This window comes from Aspergillus affinis (assembly GCF_023601865.1).
Source record: "Aspergillus affinis strain CMG 70 chromosome Unknown NODE_140_length_87538_cov_87_433439, whole genome shotgun sequence".
NCBI classification, from domain to species: Eukaryota; Fungi; Ascomycota; class Eurotiomycetes; order Eurotiales; family Aspergillaceae; genus Aspergillus; species Aspergillus affinis.
The window spans coordinates 38,879-61,389 of record NW_026515921.1 but is presented as its reverse complement, the minus strand read 5'-3'; the positions used below and the strand labels follow the sequence as shown (position 1 = coordinate 61,389).

At 51.3% G+C, this 22,511-nt stretch overlaps 8 protein-coding genes across 8 annotated transcripts; 3 read left to right on the top strand and 5 right to left on the bottom strand.

Annotated features, from left to right (window-relative positions):
- Nucleotides 1-2,031: 2,031 nt before the first annotated feature.
- KD926_002030 (hexokinase family protein) lies at nt 2,032-3,955 on the top strand (the record flags this gene model as incomplete). Its single annotated transcript, XM_053093823.1, has 2 exons — nt 2,032-2,666; nt 2,722-3,955. 2 exons carry the CDS (start codon nt 2,032-2,034, stop codon nt 3,953-3,955), a joined length of 1,869 nt encoding a protein of 622 aa, XP_052951357.1.
- A 1,207-nt stretch (nt 3,956-5,162) lies between these two features.
- Nucleotides 5,163-7,497, top strand: KD926_002029 (uncharacterized protein; the record flags this gene model as incomplete). The annotated part of the gene is made up of 6 exons (XM_053093822.1): nt 5,163-5,203; nt 5,265-5,412; nt 5,525-5,642; nt 6,202-6,396; nt 6,470-6,515; nt 6,591-7,497. 6 exons carry the CDS (start codon nt 5,163-5,165, stop codon nt 7,495-7,497), a joined length of 1,455 nt encoding a protein of 484 aa, XP_052951356.1.
- A 157-nt stretch (nt 7,498-7,654) lies between these two features.
- KD926_002028 (uncharacterized protein) lies at nt 7,655-8,073 on the bottom strand (the record flags this gene model as incomplete). The annotated part of the gene is made up of 3 exons (XM_053093821.1): nt 7,655-7,808; nt 7,879-7,934; nt 7,993-8,073. The coding sequence occupies 3 exons, from the start codon at nt 8,071-8,073 to the stop codon at nt 7,655-7,657; spliced, it is 291 nt and encodes a 96-aa protein (XP_052951355.1).
- Nucleotides 8,074-11,308: 3,235 nt separating this feature from the next.
- On the bottom strand, nt 11,309-12,906 carry KD926_002027 (aldehyde dehydrogenase family protein; the record flags this gene model as incomplete). The annotated part of the gene is made up of 3 exons (XM_053093820.1): nt 11,309-11,422; nt 11,520-12,404; nt 12,490-12,906. 3 exons carry the CDS (start codon nt 12,904-12,906, stop codon nt 11,309-11,311), a joined length of 1,416 nt encoding a protein of 471 aa, XP_052951354.1.
- A 325-nt stretch (nt 12,907-13,231) lies between these two features.
- KD926_002026 (DUF323 domain protein) lies at nt 13,232-16,202 on the bottom strand (the record flags this gene model as incomplete). The annotated part of the gene is made up of 7 exons (XM_053093819.1): nt 13,232-13,298; nt 13,350-13,431; nt 13,499-13,791; nt 13,854-14,739; nt 14,796-15,011; nt 15,165-15,844; nt 15,907-16,202. The coding sequence occupies 7 exons, from the start codon at nt 16,200-16,202 to the stop codon at nt 13,232-13,234; spliced, it is 2,520 nt and encodes an 839-aa protein (XP_052951353.1).
- Nucleotides 16,203-17,445: 1,243 nt separating this feature from the next.
- On the top strand, nt 17,446-18,774 carry KD926_002025 (uncharacterized protein; the record flags this gene model as incomplete). Its single annotated transcript, XM_053093817.1, has 1 exon — nt 17,446-18,774. One exon carries the CDS (start codon nt 17,446-17,448, stop codon nt 18,772-18,774), a length of 1,329 nt encoding a protein of 442 aa, XP_052951352.1.
- Nucleotides 18,775-19,176: 402 nt separating this feature from the next.
- Nucleotides 19,177-20,563, bottom strand: KD926_002024 (DUF92 domain-containing protein; the record flags this gene model as incomplete). The annotated part of the gene is made up of 4 exons (XM_053093816.1): nt 19,177-19,437; nt 19,591-19,969; nt 20,079-20,293; nt 20,378-20,563. 4 exons carry the CDS (start codon nt 20,561-20,563, stop codon nt 19,177-19,179), a joined length of 1,041 nt encoding a protein of 346 aa, XP_052951351.1.
- Nucleotides 20,564-21,293: 730 nt separating this feature from the next.
- On the bottom strand, nt 21,294-22,507 carry KD926_002023 (putative pyruvate formate lyase activating enzyme; the record flags this gene model as incomplete). The annotated part of the gene is made up of 2 exons (XM_053093815.1): nt 21,294-21,998; nt 22,112-22,507. 2 exons carry the CDS (start codon nt 22,505-22,507, stop codon nt 21,294-21,296), a joined length of 1,101 nt encoding a protein of 366 aa, XP_052951350.1.
- Between the last annotated feature and the right edge of the window lie 4 nt (nt 22,508-22,511).

Here is a 22,511-nt window from a genome sequence, read left to right as displayed (position 1 = left end):
GAGGCCTTGTGCATAATTTCTTGACTCGTTTGGTCCTGTCTTTTCTCCTTCTTTGACCATGATAGGTCTCACCGGGGAGAAAGAGGAAGAAGGCCGGTACCGGACGTTTCATCCTAGTCGGCGGGGGGAGGCCATGGCGCCAGTCGATCCAGGCGGGTTCCTATTCCTAATCGCAAGGTGGTAGTAAATGAGCTAGACTGCCTAGAGAATAGAGAGACAGTGAGGCAGTCAAGGCTTGGAAACCGCCGGCATTTGACTCGAACCAAGTTGTCCGTGCATTATTGATTAATGTTGACGACTAAAGCTGTCGGCTGAAACTGCCCCACCGTCTCCCACATGGCGTCTTTGCTTGGATCGAGTCATTATTGTGTCGTTGTATTGTTATTTTTCCCTTCGGTTTTATTTTTATTTAAATTTTAGGATTTTGTTTCTGGGCAGCGGTTCGTGTTCGGGGGCAAAGGCGTCCGGAATTGAGTCAGTCACTCCGAGTCGTACAATGCCGACCCACTTTATACGGAGGCTTGGATAATGAATGAAGATATACGGAGCATGTCCGTGTGTCCGTACGAGTAATGGCAGTTAGGGTCACATTCGAGAATAGTTCGAGTGGAGGGCGAGAAGAAAGGAGGATGGACGTAGATGGAGTGGTTGAAGAGGAAGGAGGAAGGAGGAAGAAGAAGTAGAAAACAATGATGTGGTAGATTCCCCGTCGAACCAACAAACGAGCATGGAGCAACTGCCTGTCAAGCGATAGTTAGCATCATCGGCATCATGGACAGATCGAGGAGTGGCGACCAAACATTTAACAGCGTCACATCGCCGATGGTCGCATCTCCAGCGGCTCTGTCGGACTAACCATTATTTTCTTCTTTTTCTTCTTCTTCTTCTTCCTTTTCTTTGTCCTGACTCGTCATCGGTCCCGACTTTTACCTTTCTTCCCTTCTCTTCTTCTCTTCTTCTCTTCTTCTTCTCTTCTTCGTTCTTTCATTCCCCTTATCGTCGTATCTTTGGGATCTCATCTCCGGTGGGGACAGGTTTAAGCACCGTTCGTATTCTGAGATTCTCCGGTCTGGATTGTTATGATTATTATCCTGGCCACCTAACTACACTGTAGTTAATTCATCTTCATCTCTCTCTCTCTCTCTTGCTTTCTCCCTCTCTCCTTCTCTCCTTCTTTCTTCCATAATCGCCCCGAACCCACCGACCTACTCTTCTGTGTCCCCCACCCGTTGGCCCTTCTGCTACTCTACGAAGCTCCATTCCTAGTGCAAACTAACGCATTGTGAGAGGTAACTAAACGATTACTTCCCATCTGTTCTGGCCCCCCTACTTTCTACGTGCGCTAGGGCTCCCTGCATTGATCGTCGCCGTCGTGTCCATCTTCTTGCGCCCCCCCTCTCCCCCCCCCCGCAGGATTTCTCTCCCCCATAATTCCACTGCAGACACGCGTCATTGCTGTTTGACATTGTTGTCGAAACCCCCCAACCCTTTAGTTTTCCTTTAGTGTTGTGTGGTCTACTTTTTGATTTGTCTGATTTAATTTGGGGGTTTCTTTTTTTTTCCAACTTTTTTGATTTCTTCACTGCAACCTCATTGCTGACATCCTGGTTTTGGCTCGATTATAGTTCGACAGGCTACTACTACAAGCGGTTTCACCCCGCTAGAATTCTAGAGCTCCTTACGATCCCTCGTGACTCCCTTCAAAATTGCGCGATCCTTTTAAATCGTCTGCACCTTATCCGTCAAGCTTTAGCCTCCATTCCTGCTGGACCCGATATTCCGTCGGACTTAAAAGCATTCCTGAGACCCTGGGTTGAAGGTTTAAAAATAAAAATAAAAATAACACTCCTTTATTTTATTTTATCTTTTTGGTTCTCCCACCCTACGACATTGTTTCACGGCATCGCTACATCAGTGGCCGAGATCGCCTATTGCACAGACCGGCCTTACCGTCTCTCGGGTGTATGCCTCTACTCCTTCCTGCTTCCGCCGGTTAAACAAACCCCTATTTATCTTCGCCGCTCATTCGATATGGCGCCCATGACTCCGGTCGGTGCGGAGCTAAACAAGGACGAGGACCATGATCATCTTCACGACGATCCAATTGACGTGGAGGAAGACGAGGAGGAAGACGATCTAGATCCGGCGCAAAAGGAATATTTGGAACGGCACCGGGTACTTGATGACTTCTTGTTGCCACTGGCTCTCGACGAAGCAGTTCTTTATAAACTTGCGCGTCGGTTTTCTGGCGTATATCGCAGGCTTGCTCTTGAATCTGAAGAACAGTTTCTACCTACGCCGGTGACCAACCTACCCACAGGATTGGAGACTGGCCGTTACTTGGCGATCGATGTCGGCGGGAGTAACTTGCGCGTCGCATTCATCGAGCTGCTGGGAGAATCCGCCGATTCGGACATTCGCTCCGCAGACGCTTCGGAGAGATCGCGGCATACAATCCGGAAGGCGCAGCGACAGCGCGTGAAACGCACCTTAGAGAAGGCGTGGCCCATCCAGGAGCATCTCAAGATGGATAAGGCGGAGGACTTGTTCTCTTGGATTGGCGACTGCATTGCGGAAGTGGTGGCGGAAAGTCTGACCTCGGATGCGACGAAGGGCACGGTTCCGGAGGAGTTGGAGATGGGGATTACTTTCAGTTTCCCGATAATGTGAGTTGCACTCGGCTGTATCACATGGACTGTGTTCGTGACTGACCTGCCATAGGCAAGAGTCTCTGGCAGAGGCTACCTTGATGCCGATGGGGAAGGGATTTGCAATTACCTCGGACCTCGATCTTCGAAAGATCCTGCTCAATGGTTACGAGAAACACACGAAGCGCCCGGATGCTGACGATGAGCCCTCGACCAAGCGCCGAAAGCTTTACTCGCTGCCAAAGCTCAAGATTACCGCTATCACTAATGACGCCGTTGCTACTCTTACTTCCCTGGCCTACGCGGTGAAATCACTCCCAAATAGTCGTGTCGTAATGGGCATCATTGTAGGAACTGGGTGTAATGCTACAATTCCTATGAGACTTGGGTCGCTGCATGAATCCAAGGCGAGCCATGTGAAGCTGAGAAATTCCGCGGCGGAAGAGACGGTGGTCAATACGGAATGGACTCTTTCGGGAGCCCTACCGCCCTTGAAGGAACTCGGTATCATCACTAAGTGGGACGCTGAGCTTGACAGGGCGTGCGCACGTCCCGGCTTTCAGCCATTCGAATACATGACTGGAGGTCGATATATCGGCGAGCTGGTCCGACTCATCCTTTTAGACTACTTCACAACGGTGCATGGCGTGGCGCCGAAGGGTCTACCTGCAAACATCATCAAAGACTATGCACTTACGACCTCGTATATCTCTGACAAGGTCGCCCGTGCCCGTACGGATCAGGAATTAGCTGATGAACTGGGGCGTTCTTTGTCGCCGCCTAAAGATGGTGACTGGCAATGGGATGCCATGACAGCTGGAGCCTTTCGCAAGATTGCCCGAACGGTGCAGAGACGATCTGCCGGTCTAATTGCAGCGGCGGTTGTAGGGTTACTGGCTTGTGCGCGAGAAATTGAGCTCAAAGTGGATAGCAACGAGAATTCGCCGCTGAACTCCAGTGCCGCTTCGCCAGTGCATAATGGCAGCTCTCATGAATTCACACCACCTACGTTGGGAGTTCCAGGCACGAGCCAATCTCGAGGACCGATAGTCCCCGTCCTTTCACCGACACCCACGCCGGCTGACTGGCAGTCAGGCCCCGAGGAACTGGTGGTTGCCTATACCGGTGGAATCATCCAACATTATCCCAATTTTAAGGAAATGTGTCAGCAGTTTATCGATCGCCTGATCATGCGGACCGGCCCGCAGAAAAGCGGAAAATCCGTGTTCTTACGTGAGGCTTCGGATGGTGGGATCATCGGGGCTGGAGTTCTGGCGGGCATGGTGGGAAACAACCCATCCCTCTAAAAGAGCCGACTCCATCGCTGATTGCTTGAAAGTGACATGTGATGATGATTTTATGTGTGGAATATCTATTTGTCTTCTTAGCGCTGTGGTCCATCGGAGTTGGCGACTTTTCCTTTGAGATAATAGAAGGGCTTCTTTTTCCAATCGAGGGCGTTTTAGAGTGGCTCTCTGCTTTTTCTTGTTCTCTCCCCCCCTATCATGTTACAAATTTTGCTTATTCCGTGGAAAACTGGGGCTATCTTTTTGATTCAAAGATTGGCCAAGTTCATTATTCTATCTATTTGTCATATCCAAGTTCTTAAGGCAGCCGACTATGTAGGGTCTCATTTCCATCAACACCTAATGCTCATTTTTGGAAACACAGCCCCAACATATTCCAGCCAGCGAATGAGCCAGAGCGACTTGCTGGGCTCAGTATTATCGGAGGACCGCCATCGGGGAGGGGGCTCAGTGTGACCCGGGGGTTCCATCTCTCTGACTCTGGCTTTCGTCTGCTGATATGTCTCCGTATTCTGGATTTGCAACAAGGTGTTGCGACATTGGTTGTCCATTCCCTGATAACGGGTTTCAAATATAGCGGAACATGTTATTACGGACACTTCGTTTCATGGTGTTGGGTTGACCATCCTCGTATTCAATTCCTGAAGCTCCACCGCCACCAGACATTTGCTCAAGTCGTTCGCGAAGTTCGTCGTCCGCCTGGCTTATGGATTTTGCTTGTTTTGGTTTTGTCTGTTGGTTGCTTTCTTGTGTTGATTTGCTCCTCTCTTCTTCTTTTGTTAGGGATTCTTTATGCTCAGAATATGTATTGTCTGGATGTGTTTGTTAGCACAGGGTAGTAAGGCATGCCTGAAAATATATTCACATGCAGACCTTTGTTGGTATTGGATGAGTTCTGCGATGTGTGTGATAAGTAGCGAGTTCTAGCCACCAGGTGAGGATAGCGAGGCTTAAGAGTCACTGGAGATTTGAGTAGCTGAGAAAACGGGATTGTGTGCCTTGAAGAAATGATTGCCATGATGTGAGATGGTTGAACATGCATCTATAGTTACTTGATGCCGTCGCTGATTTGACGTAATGCCGCGATGACGGTCACATGATATCAAACACGTGATCAACACTCCCCGCCTCCGCCATCATTGGCTCCGACCAGCGCTCCAACACTCATCATCTTCCCGACAATCCCACTCTTCCGTAATCCATCACCATGAGTGCTCAGGCTTATTACGAGTTGTATCGCGGGAGCAGGTACTACAGCACCTATTGAAAGCCTATCCGATGTCTTGCCACTGACCGCAACTTTTCGCAGTCTCGGTCTCTCCCTTACCGATACGCTCGATGACCTGATCAACGAGGGCCGCATCGAACCTCAACTGGCGATGAAAATCCTCTCTACCTTCGATCGCATCATTACCGAGGTTCTTGCCGACAAAGTGCGCGCAAGACTTACATTTAAGGTACACTTCTGCCTCATGACTTGGATGGGTTTCACCTTTCTGTCGCAAGGATCACTTTGACCTCTGTTGCTGGGGCGATGAGCGCTAACTGATAAACACTTGTTTACTCCAGGGCCATCTTGATACCTACCGATTCTGCGACGAAGTGTGGACCTTCCTTATTAAAGATGTCAATTTCAAACTGGACAACCAGACACAGGTGCAGGCGGACAAGGTCAAGATCGTGAGCTGTAATAGCAAGCGACCCGGAGAGGTCTAGCGAAGGCAGTCGGTGACAGACATCCTTTCATGGCGTTCTCTACTTTCTTTTTCTTCTTATTACCATCTGGCCATTTACATGGACTGGCACTGTCCACATGGTTTCAGCATACGGCTTACACTGGGCTTTATTTGCGTTGATAATTTGGGTTTTGTCGGCGTTGAGGACTTGCGTGCGGCATTTGTTGTATTATAAATCTGCGACCGGAATAGCCAGATTGGCCACCGATACCTACGAGAATATGAGATTTACCTAGGCATCTAGTGCTGCGCCTTCAAGTCTTTCTGTTTCTTTTCAATCATATCAAATGACTCAGGATTAGTGACTGTCATGCCCCATAATTCTAAAGCGTTGAGTAGCCCAGTCTGGTCCTGAAACTAGAGCAACTAACTCCATGCGGAGGCGGGGCGGAGTCTCCCGCGTCTCCGTCGCGCCAACTTTCGCGTCACTTTCTCCATTAATCTATTCTCTCTACGTGGAAAGAGTGAGGATATTGGACTTAAATAAATGACGGTAGCTCCCTCACATAGGCGCAGTCATCGCGATGCCACGAACTCTGCCGTGGCTCACAGGGTCCAGCGGAGGGGCGAAAGACACCACGCCGCGACGACGACCGGTGAAACGAGAACGAGACATCAAGAAAGATGATGAGGACGAGACGACTCCCAAAGCAAAGCTAAAGCTGAGCTCTTCTGAAGTCGGCAAGCGTTACTTCTTCAGATCTTGTGAGTGAAGGCCCTTTCGTCCTAGATTGTGCGATGACATCTCTGGACTAATTTACTAACCACTCTTCAACAGCTCCCACCCCTCCGTCGTCTCCTATCCACCGTTGTCCATCAGAAGAGTAACGACTTCCTTCCCTCCCCGAAGTCGATCGATTTACCGTAGACCGGGGCTAATGTCGCGTCGGAGGAAACAGATTCCTAATCGAAGGCCTCGATAACGATGACATCTACATGATGGTCGAAGATGAATTCTACGCCGTCGCGCAAACCTTCACGCAGCACCTTCACTACGCTGAATACGTCCGACGGAAGAAAGAGGCAAAACTGCAGAATGCAGCCGCTATCCAAGACCTCGCCCGGCCCACGGACGGAGTGACCCCGATGAGCGAAGAGACGAAGCGACAGCGCGAGGCCGATGCGCTCTCCACGCGGCAAAAAGATGGTCTGGGGCAGATCCAGAGTGGGCGACCGGCGGTGGACTCCGACGAGAGTGATGACGTCGAGGAGGATGTCGCTCTGGATGACACGTTCGCGGGGACGTCGTTACATGATCTGTTGATGAGCCCGAGGAAGGCGAAATCGTTGGTGGGGATGCAGGGGGTCAAGTCGGCGACCCGCGCGGCGGCTGGGTTCTCGGAATCTTCAGATACTCGGCGGGATTCTACAGAGAGGGATAATGGCAGAGATGGGAATCATGACGTGGAAGAGACTGCATCGGAAGACGACGATCTAGACGCCCAAGCTCGAACACCTACGATGACGGCACCACATCGGAGGACTCAGGTTATCAGTTCGGATTCATATCTGTCAAATCAAAGGAGCAGTCCGCTTTCCTCTCGCTCCGACCAAGATCGTGCAGCGAAAGGGGTGCGTCCTGTGGAGACGAAGTCTAAATACAAGGCACCACCCGCGCTTCAATCCAGGAAGAGGAGGCTTTTCGACGATTTTGATGAGCTTCCAGAGCTACATACATCATACACACAGACAAAAGGCGGATCTACATCGTCTATAAATAAAACCCAACAGAAAATCCAAAACGATAACAATCTGGAGTCGAAAAAGAAATCGCGTCTCAACGAAGTCCCGACATTCTTGCTTTGACCATGCGACGGGCGTTCTGCCGTCGTGCGATGCGGAAACTTGCAACATTTTCCAGCGCTTCATCCCATCCCTGCGTTGGTCGCGTATACCTGACGGTAATCCTTGACGGTGCTCAGAGGCTCCCTTACTCCCCATCGGCGGGCCAAGGTAGCGTGCCCTATTCTTCTTGCTCGGGAAGCGGGCGATGGGTTTTGACGCTCAGTCGTCGGACATGGTTCTTGATCTTGTCCCGGGTGGACGGCTGACGCTCCACCGATGTGATGACTGCCTCCTTCTCGTTTGCCGAGCCATTGCTATGTAAGGTCAGCGCGCTGCGGGGCGAACAAAGTGTCAGAAACAAGAGAACTGTTATCATCGTGGAGATTCCAGGGTTGCACTCACTCATCATCGGAGAAAAACGCCGGCAGCTCCTCCTTGCGGAAGTTGGTTGGGGGTCCCTGTGATTCGCCATTAGCCATTGAGGTGCATCGATCGGTGATCGGTCAATTGACTCACAATCTCCAAAACCTTGTGCTGGTTCGGGTCGCGCTGAAACGGAGACTTGACCAGTCGAACGATCTGCCGGAAACATTCCATGATGTAGGGAATAGGAGGATCGAGAGGTGATTATAAATATCGTAAGAGTAAGGTTGAGGGATTCGAATGGTAGCAGCGAGGGTTGAAATGAGTGGCAGGTCGACCAGTATCTACAGCCAGGACCGATGCAAGCGAGGTGCAAAACAAATCAACAAGAGGATGGTATCCCAAGCAATCAATGAATCGTATAGTAGGGAGCGGACGCTTTTTATGGCAAAAGGAGGTCTATTTGAAGAAAAAGGAAGAATCAAAGGACAAAGGATACCCAAACGAGAGACTATCAAAAGACGAGAGTGAAGCAACCAAAACGCAAACAGAATGAAAGAAAGGCTGGCAGATGTTCTATGACATTGAGACGCTGGCGACAAGTAAGAAAAGAAAGAAATAGGGAAAAGGTATGCAGGAACCGAGACGAGGCAGCGGTCATATATATTCAGAAAATCCCCAAAGATCCTCGACAGACGCGACGCCCTGCAAGCCTACGGATTAACGGTTTCGCCCGTGCAATGCAGGCTTAACCTGATCGGCTAATTGAGTGGCACGAAGGTCACCGTGACAGCCTTATGTGTGTGTCTGCTGCTCGCAATCTTTGCGCGCTATGTGACACATTCTCTCGCTGGTTCTCTGGCTCTTGAATGGCCCCCCTTTGGGTCGGAATTTCCCAGGGTAACTTGGGCTGACGACCAGATTGGCCAAGCAAATCTCCAAGAGTTATTATCCCTACCCCTTGATTCCACATTCGCCATGCATTCGACGAACAATCGTTTGAGTCCGGGCTAAGCATAGCGTCGGACGCCTCATGCCTTGTTGACCCCATAGGCGCCCACCCCCGACCCTGGACAGTCGTGTCCTGTACGCCCTTATGAAACCGGCAAACAAGGCAATCGAGCGTACGAAAAGTCGAAAAAATTCGCCGAGGCGTTCCCGATCTGGCATCTGCATTGCATATTGGATGGGCATACTCGACTATGTGATGTCGGTATGCATTGGCAACATCCCTGCGCGACGTGTAAGATTCTCCCTTCCCGATGCAGCTGTCTTGCTTTTTCTTAATCTTATTCGTCTCTGACCGAGTCGCCAGGGAAGCGCCTCCTGATGGACTTGCTTGCCTGCAGGGCCCAGAATGTCTCGGGCGGCGGCAGTGCATTTTCGGTTGTTTTTGAAGGGCACGTCATCTTTATTTTACTTTTCTTGATGTACGGAGTAGTTATGGAGTATCTCCCTCCAGCCCACATTCATCAGGGGAGAAAAGAAAGAGAAAGTGGAGATTGAGTCCGGGAGCAGACACAAAGGCAAAGGGACTATCCGAGACAAAGCCAGAGACAATAACTACTTAATTCGAGTCGAAAAATTCCCAATGATTGCATTCTTTGTCCGTACTCCGTCAACCCCCATTCCGATCTCTATTTATGTTACATAGGACAAAATTATCCTGATATCCAGATAATTATAGTCCCCCCGATGTGCTGCTAACGAAATAGCCGCCCACTTACCAAAATATAATGCCACCATCTATCATTATTGGAAGATCATTTATAGTAGCATGGAGTATGGAGTAACTACGTGGATCATCTAAAATAATTTAATTTCCCCCGACGCTCGCTGATCCAAGGGGGGGTGGATCTAAGTATGGAACTGAGCGGTTCGCCCTTGCATCGGGAGCAAAGCCGTTTCGTTTGTTTCGCATTCTTCTTCTTCTCCTAAAATTAAATATATTTTCTTTTTCTGGCCCCGTCTTCCTCCGTACAGATCCTTGTTCCTTTCAGACCCGCTTCCTCCCGTCGGCCCATGTCTCTATTTACATTCTAATGGTCTGAATGCAGCTGTCCCTGTCGGTACATGATGATTATTCTATAGATAGACAGGCAGACGGGAAGGCAGACAGTAACTAACTTACTAGGTTACTTTGTCATTCCCAGGTCTACTGTAGTTATGCCTATGTACGTTAAATATGGAGTACAGACTACGGAGTACATGAAGCTGCATTTCCATCTTTTTCTCTCGCCTCTATTCGTAGGTAAGTACATAACAGGGCTGTCAATAGAAAACCATCAAAAACAACCGAACAATAAACCTATGATAATTCCACGTCAAAAGAAGGGATGGATGATTCATTTCCACCCCCCTTCTAGCGTGCCCATCGTGCCCACTTTCCCTAGGGTTTAATTATTACTTTATTTTGATTTTTTTCTTGGTTTCGTGTCTACTGCTATTCAGATTGAGTAGTAGTTACTAAAGTCTGGTCCTTTTCGCTAGTGAATCTTTTGTTTCTGCTGGGTTAACTAGGTTCCGATTACCTATGTATGCGTTTACATACATACGTGTTCTTCTGTCCTACAGAGTAGCAATAAACTTCACTATACTACGTAGACAAGACCCAGGCTCTACGTGACCTAGCAAAGAGTTAGTTAGTAACTTGATTATTTCGCTCTCCCTGGTCCATACTTTGGCTTGCGAATCACTCTTACTCTCTCTTTCCCTCCCTCCTTACACTCGACCTAGACCCAATTTAAAGTTGGGCAGTTAGCTCTAAGGAATGATGAGTACCTTCTAATGAATTCAATGACTGTCATGGACGCATTCGTCTCTCTACATACTTAGCCCATCCAGGTGGGGGTCTAGACTCAGGCACTGTTCATTTTTTTGTGTCCTGTCTGCCTGTCTGCCTGCCTGTCTGCCAGACGGAAATATGGAAGAGTGGGACTGACTGTCAACTCACGACACGACCCTACGGTTGCCTCCGTAACTACACATAGTTAGGTAACTAAGATTAGGTCTTCGTGGCTAGTTGGTCCGTTCGTGGGGTTCTAGATCTTCGTTCTTACACAGCGTAGTTACGGCACCTGTCTAGGTATTCTAGACACTACTTACTCCGGACAGGGTTGGTTGTGTTTAAGGGATGGGGATGGAATGGGGCCGATGGATGTTCGAGACCTTCGCTCTCCTCCCCAGCCCGGCCGATGCGTTGTTCGTCGATCATTCGTGTTTGCTTCTGTGTGGCGGATTCGGTCGAGGCTTACGGGGCTGCCCCCTCTTACGGAGTACGCATCCTCTCATGCTCTCTCGTGGTCTCTATCTTTTCTTTGTTGTGTGGTTTGTTTGGGTCTTCCTGGTTTGTTCTGAATGGATCTGGTGATTTCCTCTATCTAGCAGATGTGGACCGTGACAATAAAACAATCAGTGGTATTCGTTATGTCTATTTATCCCTCATGCAGTGTCCTCATCGTTATCGGGTTCATTTCGGGTAGTCCTTAACGTGGTAGCTCTTCAGTTTGACGAATTGCTCGAAGCCAAATTTACTGAGCGTCACGCCCCGACCGGAGTTCTTCCATCCCGTCCATGCCAGATCCTATTTCATTCCAATGCGTTAGCGAGCAATTCCCAAAGCAAACAGACAGCAGATAGAGAGGTTCAAAAAAAAAAGGTGGAAGGAGGGAAATACTCACCGGAGCTGGGTAATCCGATCGGTTGATGAAGACCGTTCCGGCCTCGATGTCCTCGATGAGCTCCTCCGCCTTAGCAACATCCTTGGACCACACGCTGGCCGTCAGTCCGAATTCGCTGTCATTCATCAGCTTCACGGCCTCCTCGTCGCCGCTGACCTTCATAACGGGGATCACCGGCCCGAAGGTCTCCTCCGTCATGACGACCATGTCGTGGGTCACGCCCGTCAGCAGCGTCGGTTTGACGTAGTTGCCGGCGGGCGGGGGGTTCTCGAACGTGGCGTTAGCCGGGGTCTCGTCACGGGCGCCCTTCTGGATAGCGTCAGCGACGTGGGCGGCGACGGTCTCCTTGGCGCGCTTGGAGATGACGGGTCCGATCTGCGTCTGCTTGTCGAGGGGATCGCCCACGCGGTAGTTGCTCAGCACCTTCTTGACCTCCGCGATGAAGGTGTCGTAGATGTTCTGGTGCACGTAGACCCGCTCGATGGCACAGCAGCTCTGTCCGCTGTTGAAGATCGCCCCATCGACCACTTCCTCCGCCGCCCAGGCGGCGTCTACGTCGTCGCGGACGTACGCGGGGTCCTTGCCGCCGAGCTCGAGGCCGACGTTCACGATGCGGTCCGAGGCCGCCTTCTGGACCGCTAGGCCGCCGGCCACGGAGCCCGTGAAGCAGATGTGGTCCACGAGCGGGGATCGGACGATGGTCTCGAGGGTGGTGGGCGAGCCGCAGTGGAAGTACTGGATGACGTTCTTTGGGAGACCGGCCTCGGCGAAGGCGTTGGTGAACTGTTCGACAATAGTGGGGGTTTGGGGCGAGGGCTTCAGGATGACGGCATTGCCGGCCAGGATTGCGGGGATTATACTGTTCACGGAGATCAAGTAGGGATACTAATATCGGTTCGCAACGTTTGTGTCAGTGATTCCTGCATGCTTCCAGAAGGTATACTGTACAAAACATGGCCAAGTGACATACGTTCCAAGCGAAGATGATCAATGCGACACCGACGGGCTTGCGCTTAATGAAGCGTTTGAATCCCTTCTCTTCCTCCCCGGGCACGATGCCCTCTTTCCCGAGGACCGAGCTGCTGATCTTTGTCAGGTACCGGCTACGCCTGATAGCCGTCATGACTTCCACGCCGGTGTAGGCGATGGGCCGGCCCATCTGGTTCGTGACTTCCAGAGCCAGCTCATCCTTCTTCTTCTCGAGGATGTCCAATGCGCGGGTGACGATTTCCTGACGCTGTTCCAGCGTAGTCGACTGAGAGAATGATCGGAACGCCTCCTGGGCGAGCTGTGGAATCTGCTGTAGTTCGTCGGCAGTGACGCCCGTCCGAGTGAGGACGGGCTGGTTGGTGGAGGGGGAGATGGTGGTAATTGTTTCGACAGACATTATGTAGCTTCCAGGAATTGATTGGAAGAAGATGAATAGCTACTAGGTTCAGGGGAAAGAGAGAGAAGAGTGGCGAGAGAGGGACTTGGGGCGATGAGGGGCACGGTTGCGTCACGTTATCCGCGAGCTCCCCCGCTGCAGGACCCACTCCGTTATCATCTAGAGAAAGTGATACTCATAGTTCAAGCTCAATGCATAACTACAATAATCCGACCTGCTGCTATCAAGTATCAAGTATCAATATCAAGTGGATTCGCTACTCTGGCTAGGTAAAATATCCTATGGCATTCAGTTCACAACCCGCTATCGTCTCACCGATCACTTCCTACAAATCACGCACAAGACGTGCTCCTGCCCATGGGTAGAGGTAGTTGTGCTGATACCAATTGACACTGCATAAAATCATTAGCACAGCCTTTCACCGAGGTCGCCATGAAACTCACACTGTGGTTCGTCCGGCAATGCGAGGATGAGTGGCCCAAGAGCCCCCGAGCACGACATGATGCTTGCCGTCAAAGAAATCCGCTATTAAGCACAGTCAACACTCGACCGTCAAGAAAAACTCCGAACATATTTCCGAGGCTTCACTTACAAGTATATCCGGGATAGATATCCATAGCCTTGAATCCGTCGTGCGGGGCTAGTGCCGTACTGCACCATTCCCACACGCCCCCCAGTTGACCCTGGCCAGCAAGTCGATTGCCGTCCTGGATCACTGGGGTAGGGTGCCAGTGCTTGAACCCGACGTTGCAGTCGTCGAGGTCCACAAACACTGGCAATTCTCCTCGGGAAGGCGGCCTCACAGGCTGGTGATCCGGGGTACGAGGCCGAGTCCGATTGATGTCTTTTTTGCCCGGTCCATTTCCATTCACATACTCGGGCTCACTGACGTGTTTGTTAGCTTCAGCCGTAGGAATCACGTAGCAGAGAAAGGGATCAGTCCTTACGCATCTCCATTTGGAACCCAGCCGTCAGATATCTTCAGTTTCTCGGAATGGGCATAGATACTTTTAACCTCCTCAAAGGTTGGGATTCGGCATCTCGCCCACTCGGCGTATTCAGCCAACTCGTCGTAGGATGTCATGACCGGCCAGTCTCGAGCAAACTCAAGCGGAACCAGTCCAAAGACTGTTCGCACGGCGAAATTGGACATGAAATCTTTCGTGGCCTCTGGGCTGTCTTGATTGACCCCCGAGATCGAAAAGTCTTTGTTGGAATGGGACAGAGCCCACGACGCTGGGCCTTCGCGCATATGCTTTTTCTGTAAGAACTTGGCATACTCGCCATTGGTAACAGGTCGAGCCTGAGCTTCAAATGGCGGAACAGTCACGACTCGTTCGGGTTTCTCGTTGTCCCATCCAAACGTAGCCGAGGGCACCGACGTGGGATCTGCGTCTTCAAGACCAATAGACAGCGTCTTCTCAGGAATAGTGAACCATTCGTTGGGCTTTGCATTTTTTCTCGCATCGCGGAACATTTTTTCGAAATCTGGCCTTTCAACACCGGTTGGCGGAAGCGTCTTGTCGCTTTGCAGCAGCATGTAGAGGAAGGTTTCCAGGTGCATTGCTTCATGCTCGAACCCGATCCAAAGTGCTTCGGCTAAAGTCCGGTTGCTGGCGAGGTCATCCCTCTGGAGAATTGATTCGACCCTGTTGCGCACCCTTTCTTGATAGTCGAGGATATCATTAAGGGCTGGCCATTCGTCCGGGATTTCACTGTGTGAGTGACACTTTTGGGGGTCGTCCACATCAGGGTCTATCCCACGTTCGAAGAAAAGTTGGTAGGACTTGGGCTCGGTCGCATTTCCCCCTAGGGCTCGCGTCAAATGGATATCTGTTCACAACCGTTAATACCATGACTTAATCATAGTATTTGACATCTCAACTAACCCGAGAAGGTAGGAATATGGCCCAGGTAGAAGATAAGTGCATTGCGGAGTTTGATCGGCTTAGAAAGAAGCTCCTCGCGGGGGACCATTGACTTCGTGGCAATATCCCATGCAGTCCAAAGGGACTGAAAATCTTGAAGAGTAGGAACTGGACCGGCAGCGTACTGCGATGAGGAAGTAGGGAAGCTGAGAGCAGAAGACGACAGGAAATGAAGGTCTATCCGTAGTGGCAAGTCAGTACGAGTCTCGAGCGCCAGTCTCAAATATTCAAACGTGAGCGAACTTGTGCGAAGGTGGGAAAAGACCCGAACGCAGTTCCAGGATCACGTTGTGTCTGTGGATATCAATGCAAGGAAGGGGTCGTACTCACGGTAGTCATCGGAACTATTGCCAAACTCGGCGCTATGAATCAGGTTCGCGTCTCTCCAGAGCTGCTCCCGCTCTTCAGGACCATACTTGAAGGCCTCTTCAAAGATGAGCTTCTCGCCCTTGGGAATGAAAATCCCGTCGATAGTCACATCCTTCTTGGGCGCATAGAACGCCTCGTGATGCCCCTCGGCGGCTTTGTAGCCAGTTACTATTTCCCATTCGTCCAGCTTAAAAGCCTCGTGTCCCAAAACCCGGTTGGCATGGATTAAGCCATTCTCGTAGAACTGCTTCGTGATGTCCTGAGAATCATTGTACGCTTTGAAAACTTTGTCCGGGTCCTTGCAGCCGTCCAGACCGATCAACATCGCATCTGACGGGCCCAGAATCTTTGCAAATTGCGAGAGGAACTGCGCGGCTTCCGGGCGGTTGAAGTTACCCATGGACGAGCCCATCGACAAGATGGCCGTGGGACGCTTCCTGTTCTCCGGCCTGCTCAGCCAGGTAACGGCATCATCATACGTCCCGTGGAGGCCATGCAAGCCCACGTGGGTGTAGTCTTCAACGGACACCTCGGAAAATGTGCGTTGCAGTTCGGAGAGAGACAGATCTAAAGCGTAGTAGTCTACGTGTTTCCCCTGGCGTTCAAACTCGCGGAGAAGGATCTCAACCTTTCGAAGGTTTCTAGAAGGGGGGTTAGGATCGGAGCCAACAGATGGTTAGCGTCACTACGGTGTAAAGCATACCCACTTCCCAGCTCCAGCAACTGCCCATTGTTCGGGATCCGCTCGACGATGCTCTTGGCATAGGTTTCCAACACTTCAATTTCCGCATTTGTCAGATAATACTCGTCCAGGTAGGTGATCTCCTCGAAGAGATTGAGACCCTTGGAATCGTAGAGGAGCATTGTCGGCATGGATCGTCTGGAACCCACGGTGGGGTCGAGGCCATTGTGGATATCATTGACGAGAGAGAAACCCACGTCATTCTGACGGATATCGACAATGTCGACCGTCTGGGTAGGGAAGGTCAAAGGAGACATGGTGGCTGGCCAGGGCCGGTTATACTCCGAAAATTCAATCTAGAGGTAGGATATGTGAACCACACACAGATGGGAAACTGAGATTGGAAATGGTACAAGACTGAGTTTGAGTTCTTCCCTCGGCGCGCAAGGAACCGCCCTGGATTTATCGGACAACAAAATAAACTAAAAAGCACAGGGTCGTGTCGGGCAGATCAAAGAGGGGTAAAAGAGGAGTGCAGGGAATTCCTGCAGATGGTATGACACCGAGGGATTAAATTCAAGGCAGGAAGGGCAAGGAAACAAAAAAATAAATAATAGTCACTGCAATCCAAGGGGAGAGAGGTGAGGGGAGAGGGGAGCGAAGAGGAGGGGGAAAGCCGGCGTTTCTTTTATATGGAAATCGGCGGGCGATATAGGGAACCAGACAAGTCCAGAACCAGCGCCGGTTTGATTTGTCTTTGTCTATTTGTCCGCCCAGCATCAGAGAATCCAAGCTCGTTCCTGAATCACCCATGTCATGTTGATGTGCAAACACCCCACCACAGCCAGTTCCAGGCGGAGTTGGAGGCTGAGGAGCATCATCCGGGTTATGGGAATTAGGAATCAGATTGGCGGATCAGCCCAAGCGCATTCCACCCCTTGCTAGCCAGGCCACATCGGTGCTAGGGAGAGCCATCCCAAGGGGCTGACGCGCATTTCTGGCAAGTGTGATAGAGGTCATTCTTTGCCGGCGACGGTCCAACCACGAGAGAAACTTCGGCCACGGCGGGTGGAGAAAACTCCCGGTCATGACGTCGTGTTTGTCTGGTTTGTCTGGTTTGTCTTGATTGTCGTGTTTGGTGGGGTTTGCCTTGTTTGTCCATCCCCACATGATCACCGGCCGACCTTCTTTCTCTCTTCTCCCTTTCCCTTTCACCCGAGAACTTTCATGATTGACGGGCCCTTCCGTGTCACCACCCACAATTATCACAATGGACGAACAAAGACTCCCCCAAGTCGATACAAAGACTTTTGCGGATTCAACTCTATACTCTCCGGTGATCTCTGGCGTTTGTACCATAGCTAAAAGCTTTAAAGAGCTCTCCTTACTATATAAGGCCGAATTGTTCCTGCCGAGGCCGGGACGTCCCTCTCTCGCCCTATACTATCATAGAATCTATATACTATACTCACTGATCTCTTCTACCACATCACTGCTTCATAGCCCAACTTGATCTTCCATTCGCGTTGCTAACCAGAATCTTGCAAATGACTCCGAGCCATGCCCCCAAGTAGCCGCCGCCTAGGCTCTTCACGCAAACCGCCATCGACAAACAAGGTGCAGACGTCTTCAGCCCAAGGAGAAAATACCGCGGCTGCTAAGAAGACACCTCGGCGATCTACGCCAGAGACCGAAGAGGATGACACATTCTCTGCCCCGGCCTCGGGCATGGAAAGCGAGCCTGTTTCCCCCATCACGCCTCCACTCGAGGCATACATGGACGGCGCACCGAAATACCGATACCCTGCCCCGTTCAAATCCACCTCGAAACCCAAACTCAAACCTACTTCCACTCCTACTTCCCTTTCTAACCCCTTTCCCCAAGAGCAAAATGCACAACCAGCCGACACGAACGAACTCGTGCAAAAACTCCTCGATAGCATGGAAATGCAGAATCTGATGCACGAAGAGCTCGCCCGCCTCGACCGCCAACTCGACCAACAAGCGCTCGCGCATTCATTTCAACGAACGACCAAAAACCTCGAGAAGAAACAACCCTCCAAAGCCCGCGAGTGGGTGAAACATGCTAAAGAGATCACCGCCAGACTCGGCGACACGGACAGCCAGGCCCGCTGTCTGTACTGGCTCGGCCGTATCGACTGGTACGAAGGCCACGAGACAGACGCCTACTTCCACTTCTCTGAGGCAGCCAAGGAACTGTCCCGTAGTTGCGACGAGATGCGCCACATCACGACGTACCTGGAGTGGCTGCGTCCCGGGGGAGAGAAGGACAGGCGACGCGCAACACTGGCGCAGCACGGATTCCATCCTCCGCACGAGATCACGTTCACGCACGTGAGCCGCAAGAAGGTCCCCGCATCGTCCGCCCCGCCCCATAGTATGGATTTCAACCGGTACTCGCGTCCCGGGGTGAAGCGCAAGCGCGAACACCTGGAGCCAGACGTGGCCATCGCGCTGGGTCTGCCTCGCAAAAACGGCAGCCAAAAGCAGCGCGAGCCGCGCAGCAGGACCGTCATGACGTTCGAGTCGGATCGCCACGTCCACCCCGGTGACAAAGTGGACTGGGATGCACCTCGACTGCACCATCTGACCTATGACTTCAGTTGGAAGCAACCGCAGCAGCTGCCGCATCACCCGCCGTCCCAGAATGTGTTCGATTTCTGCAAGTATCCGAAGAGCAGGGCGAGTCGGTTCCGGTCGCACAAGATCTTCACGAAGCAGCCGTGGGAGGAGAAATTGCCGAAGAGGACGACGAGAAGGACCAGAGCTGACGGTAAGACAGATGTCACAATGGCCATGCTGACAGAGGAACTGAATCCTACTCAGTATCAGGCATTGCGGTATGGGTATCGAAAGCGACGTTCATAGTTCTCGTCTTTGTCATTTTTGTCAAGACGGAAGATCCTCATTTTTTGACGTCTCCTTTTCTTTTCCCGAGTTTTTAGCTCTGTCTTTGCTATATAATTTATTAGTTCGTTTTAGTAGTCTATCGCGTTGACTTATATTCAATAGGTTGAATAGAGACCTTCAGTTGTTATAATACCCATTCTCTCTTATACCTGACCTAGCCCATCCAGCTTAGTTAATTCTCGAATAAAATATAGAAGCAATAAACTATTGTTTTAATCTTTAATATATAGTTCCCGAAACCCCCACGGATAACCATAAATGATGCAAGTATCGCTTTTCCCAGTCTGAAGTAGTAAGCAACAAATCGTTTTCGTAATCGCCTCTTCATTAATCCTTCCTCCTCTAACAATCGCAGGCAAATCAAAACCTAATATCTCCCACCGACAGTCCCCACACCCAACTGGCAACACCCATGCCGCCCACACTCATGATCGCAGCCATGAGCACGTTCACGGCGTTGTTGTCTAGGATATCCCATCCGCTTTCGACACGACGGCTTTCCTGGCGCGAATTAGTGGGCTTAGCATCCTCGATTGTTGATTTCCGGTGCCGCGCGGTCTCTGTTTCTGTTGCGGAGCTAGTAGCAGAAGTACCAGGCACTCCGCTGGGCGTGATAAGGACCTAGATAGATACCGATCAGCCATGTCAACGACTTATACTCCCTCCACACACCCCCAGCCTCAAACCCCCCTACGAGCCTGTGCAGATGCAGAGCAGCAACACAAACCAACCCAAATGACATAGGTTAGGTATTGGATAGATGAAAAAACATACCTTCGTCCCACCCGTCCCCTCAACCACTTTCCCCGTTCTCTTATCAACAACACTAGCCTGCAACATCCCGCCCAGGAAACTATCCAACACGCTTCCAAGCGTGCCCCACGCCGTGAAACCCAGAATCCACTGCGCTCTCGAGATCAGATTCCATTCCGAGGCGTCGGTGCTCGACGAGCAGAACGGAAGTAGCCATGCTGATGTAGCCGCGACGGTGAACGCTCCCAACGCACCGGCTAGGAGACCCGTCACCGTCACACCGCCGTTGGTACCCCGGGGGACGGACCGAAGAGTCGGAGAGGTGATGAGGCGCGGCTTCGACTTGGAGAGGATGCCGAGTTCGGAGGAGAAGGTGTCGGCGGCTACGGCAGCGTAGTTACTATTCGTGGAATTAGGGTGGTTAGCTGACCTGAAGTGTTTACGGTTTTGTGTTGTGTGTAGGAGAGGGAGATCGAGGAGGAGGGAAAGGGAAACAGAGCGCCACCTACGCTACGATTCCGACAACCAGTAGATCCGCCGCATGGCCACCATTCGAGAAGCAGCCGGTATCGAGGCCGGAGACAGCAAGCGCGCGGGTATGAAGGAGGATGAGCACAGAAGCCACGATGGAATTGGCAAGCACCTGGATATGAGTGCGTTGGCCCTCGCCGCCATCCGAGCCAGACGCGGCGAGCGTGAGACGAGCTTTGACGTCATGTTTTACCTTGCCGGATGGTCAGTGATCAGTGTCATCAGAGTCTATAGACAAGAATATGGGCCTTCGCTGATCCCAAACCGGTGAACACACCTTCGTTACCTTCGTCCCTCCCAGATAGAACACCCCCAGCAAGGCGAACGGAACTGACCAGGGATGAACGGCGTGCGCACTGGCGGTTAGTCCTGCAGCGACCAGGCCAAGCGGGGTCAATGATTTGCGTGACCAGGCACGATATAGGAGGGCCAGGATGGCCGGGATGGCGATGATAGGCTTCATCGTCAACGGCAACTATGGGTTCCGCTACTCAAGTGGAAGACCCTCGGGAGATGACAAGCAGTCAACAAATACAAGACGATCGGAAGCTGGACTCAGCTGACATTCGGCACGGGGCTCAAGAACTATCCGGCAGAATCTATTCGGGGCTAGCGGTGAGGGCCTGACCGCCAACGCCAGGTTGACTGCCAAAACTCGATCTCGCGGAAAGGTAGAGGCAGCACTCCACCTTTTTAGTTTTGACTCTCACTACCGCAAAAAAGGTGATATTCTGAAAAAATCTACAAGGCTCGATTCTGCGTGACTTTGTGCACCACTATCTCAATTTTCATAGATTTCCCCAGCGTTTTGATGCTGAGAGATGCTTACAGGCGTGGGTGTCCATACAAATTCTGTTATTGTCAGACTGAAAACCACACCCAAATTTTCATGTGAAATCTGTGGTTTTTTAGAGTTTAGGTCACCTGATCCATCCGCACCAACTGCATAAGATCCTGCATAAGATATTACTGCACCACTATACTGCAGGAGAAAGGTGTGATTCAATGGAAGGGTCGACCTCTGGGTGCACTTGGACAGGTTAACTGTTCTCTCATAAGAGTAATGTTTATTATTGATTATTATAATTGACTCCTAACCCAGACCCTTATGAAGTCTGTATATACAAGCAAACAAATTCAATCCTAACACTCATACAAGTCTACTATCCATCCAATACAACAAGATGAAACTCTCACAGATGGAACATACTCTGTTCCTCGTTCGCTTCACAGAACCTCCATAACCCCGAAGCCACAGCCGCATCTCGAACTGAGCCAAGCTCATCATCGCGAACAGCACGATTGATCTCCGCATACCGCACCTCCTCTGCGCCGGAACTCTCCCCTGTCCGTCTCTTCTTCTTCCCGACATGCGCGTCGGGATGATACTGCTCCATGATATGCACATAGATATCCTTGGAAACATTCCCCGCCAACCAGCGCATGATCTCTCGGCCCTCGTCCTCTTTTCCCGGCATGACCAGATGCCGCAGCAAGACCCCCTTCTTGGCAATCCCATCCGACGTAAAGCAGAGGTCGCCGACCTGCTTGTACATAGCCCGGATGCTCTCCATGGCGGTCTCGGTGTAGTCGTCTGCTTTCAGCAACCGCTTCGACGTACTGTTCTTCCACACTTTGAAGTCCGGAAGGTAGATATCGACCAATCCATCGAGAAGTTCCAGCGACTCGAGCGAATCGAACGATGACGTGTTGTAGACGATGGGGACCTTGAGGCCCATATCGCGGGCTGTCAGGATCGAGAGTACGACCTGCGGCACTACATGTTCCGGCGTGACTAGGTTGATATTATGCACATTCCCCACCATCTGAAGCTTCATGTACCAATCGGCCAGTTCTTCCGGGGTCAGGTCGAATCCTTTGCGTTGATGAGCGATATCCTACACACCACAAGCACCGTTAGCAGGTTTGAACGTGGAAGTTTCCACCCTCACACAGCATAAAATTCTTTCTCCTTCTCACGGAGGACTCAGAAATGGGGATCTCTCCATACATGATTCTGACAAAAGACGCAGCGCAAATTGCACCCAGAAAAGAACACTGACCCGCTGCCGTGAAACCCCTGGATGCACGGCTCCTCGCCGCGATGCGGTGCGATCACATTGACCTTGGCCGTTTCAGCACCGATCAGACAGACGCCCGTCTCTTCGTATCGGTTCACGCCACAGCGTCGCGGACAGAGGTTACATTCCCGGAGATGCGCATATGCATGAGACCGCTTTTTGGACGCGTCTACTGAGGAAAGTAGCTGGTATCGGGGAATGTAGTCGTCTAGTAAAAAGGCTGGGGGGATTCCTATGAATCGTTTCGGGTTGAGGGGAGACACCGATGGGTGTAAACGGGCACGCGGGGAGGGTAGGAGTCGGAAATGGCGGGTTATGCTGGTCATATTT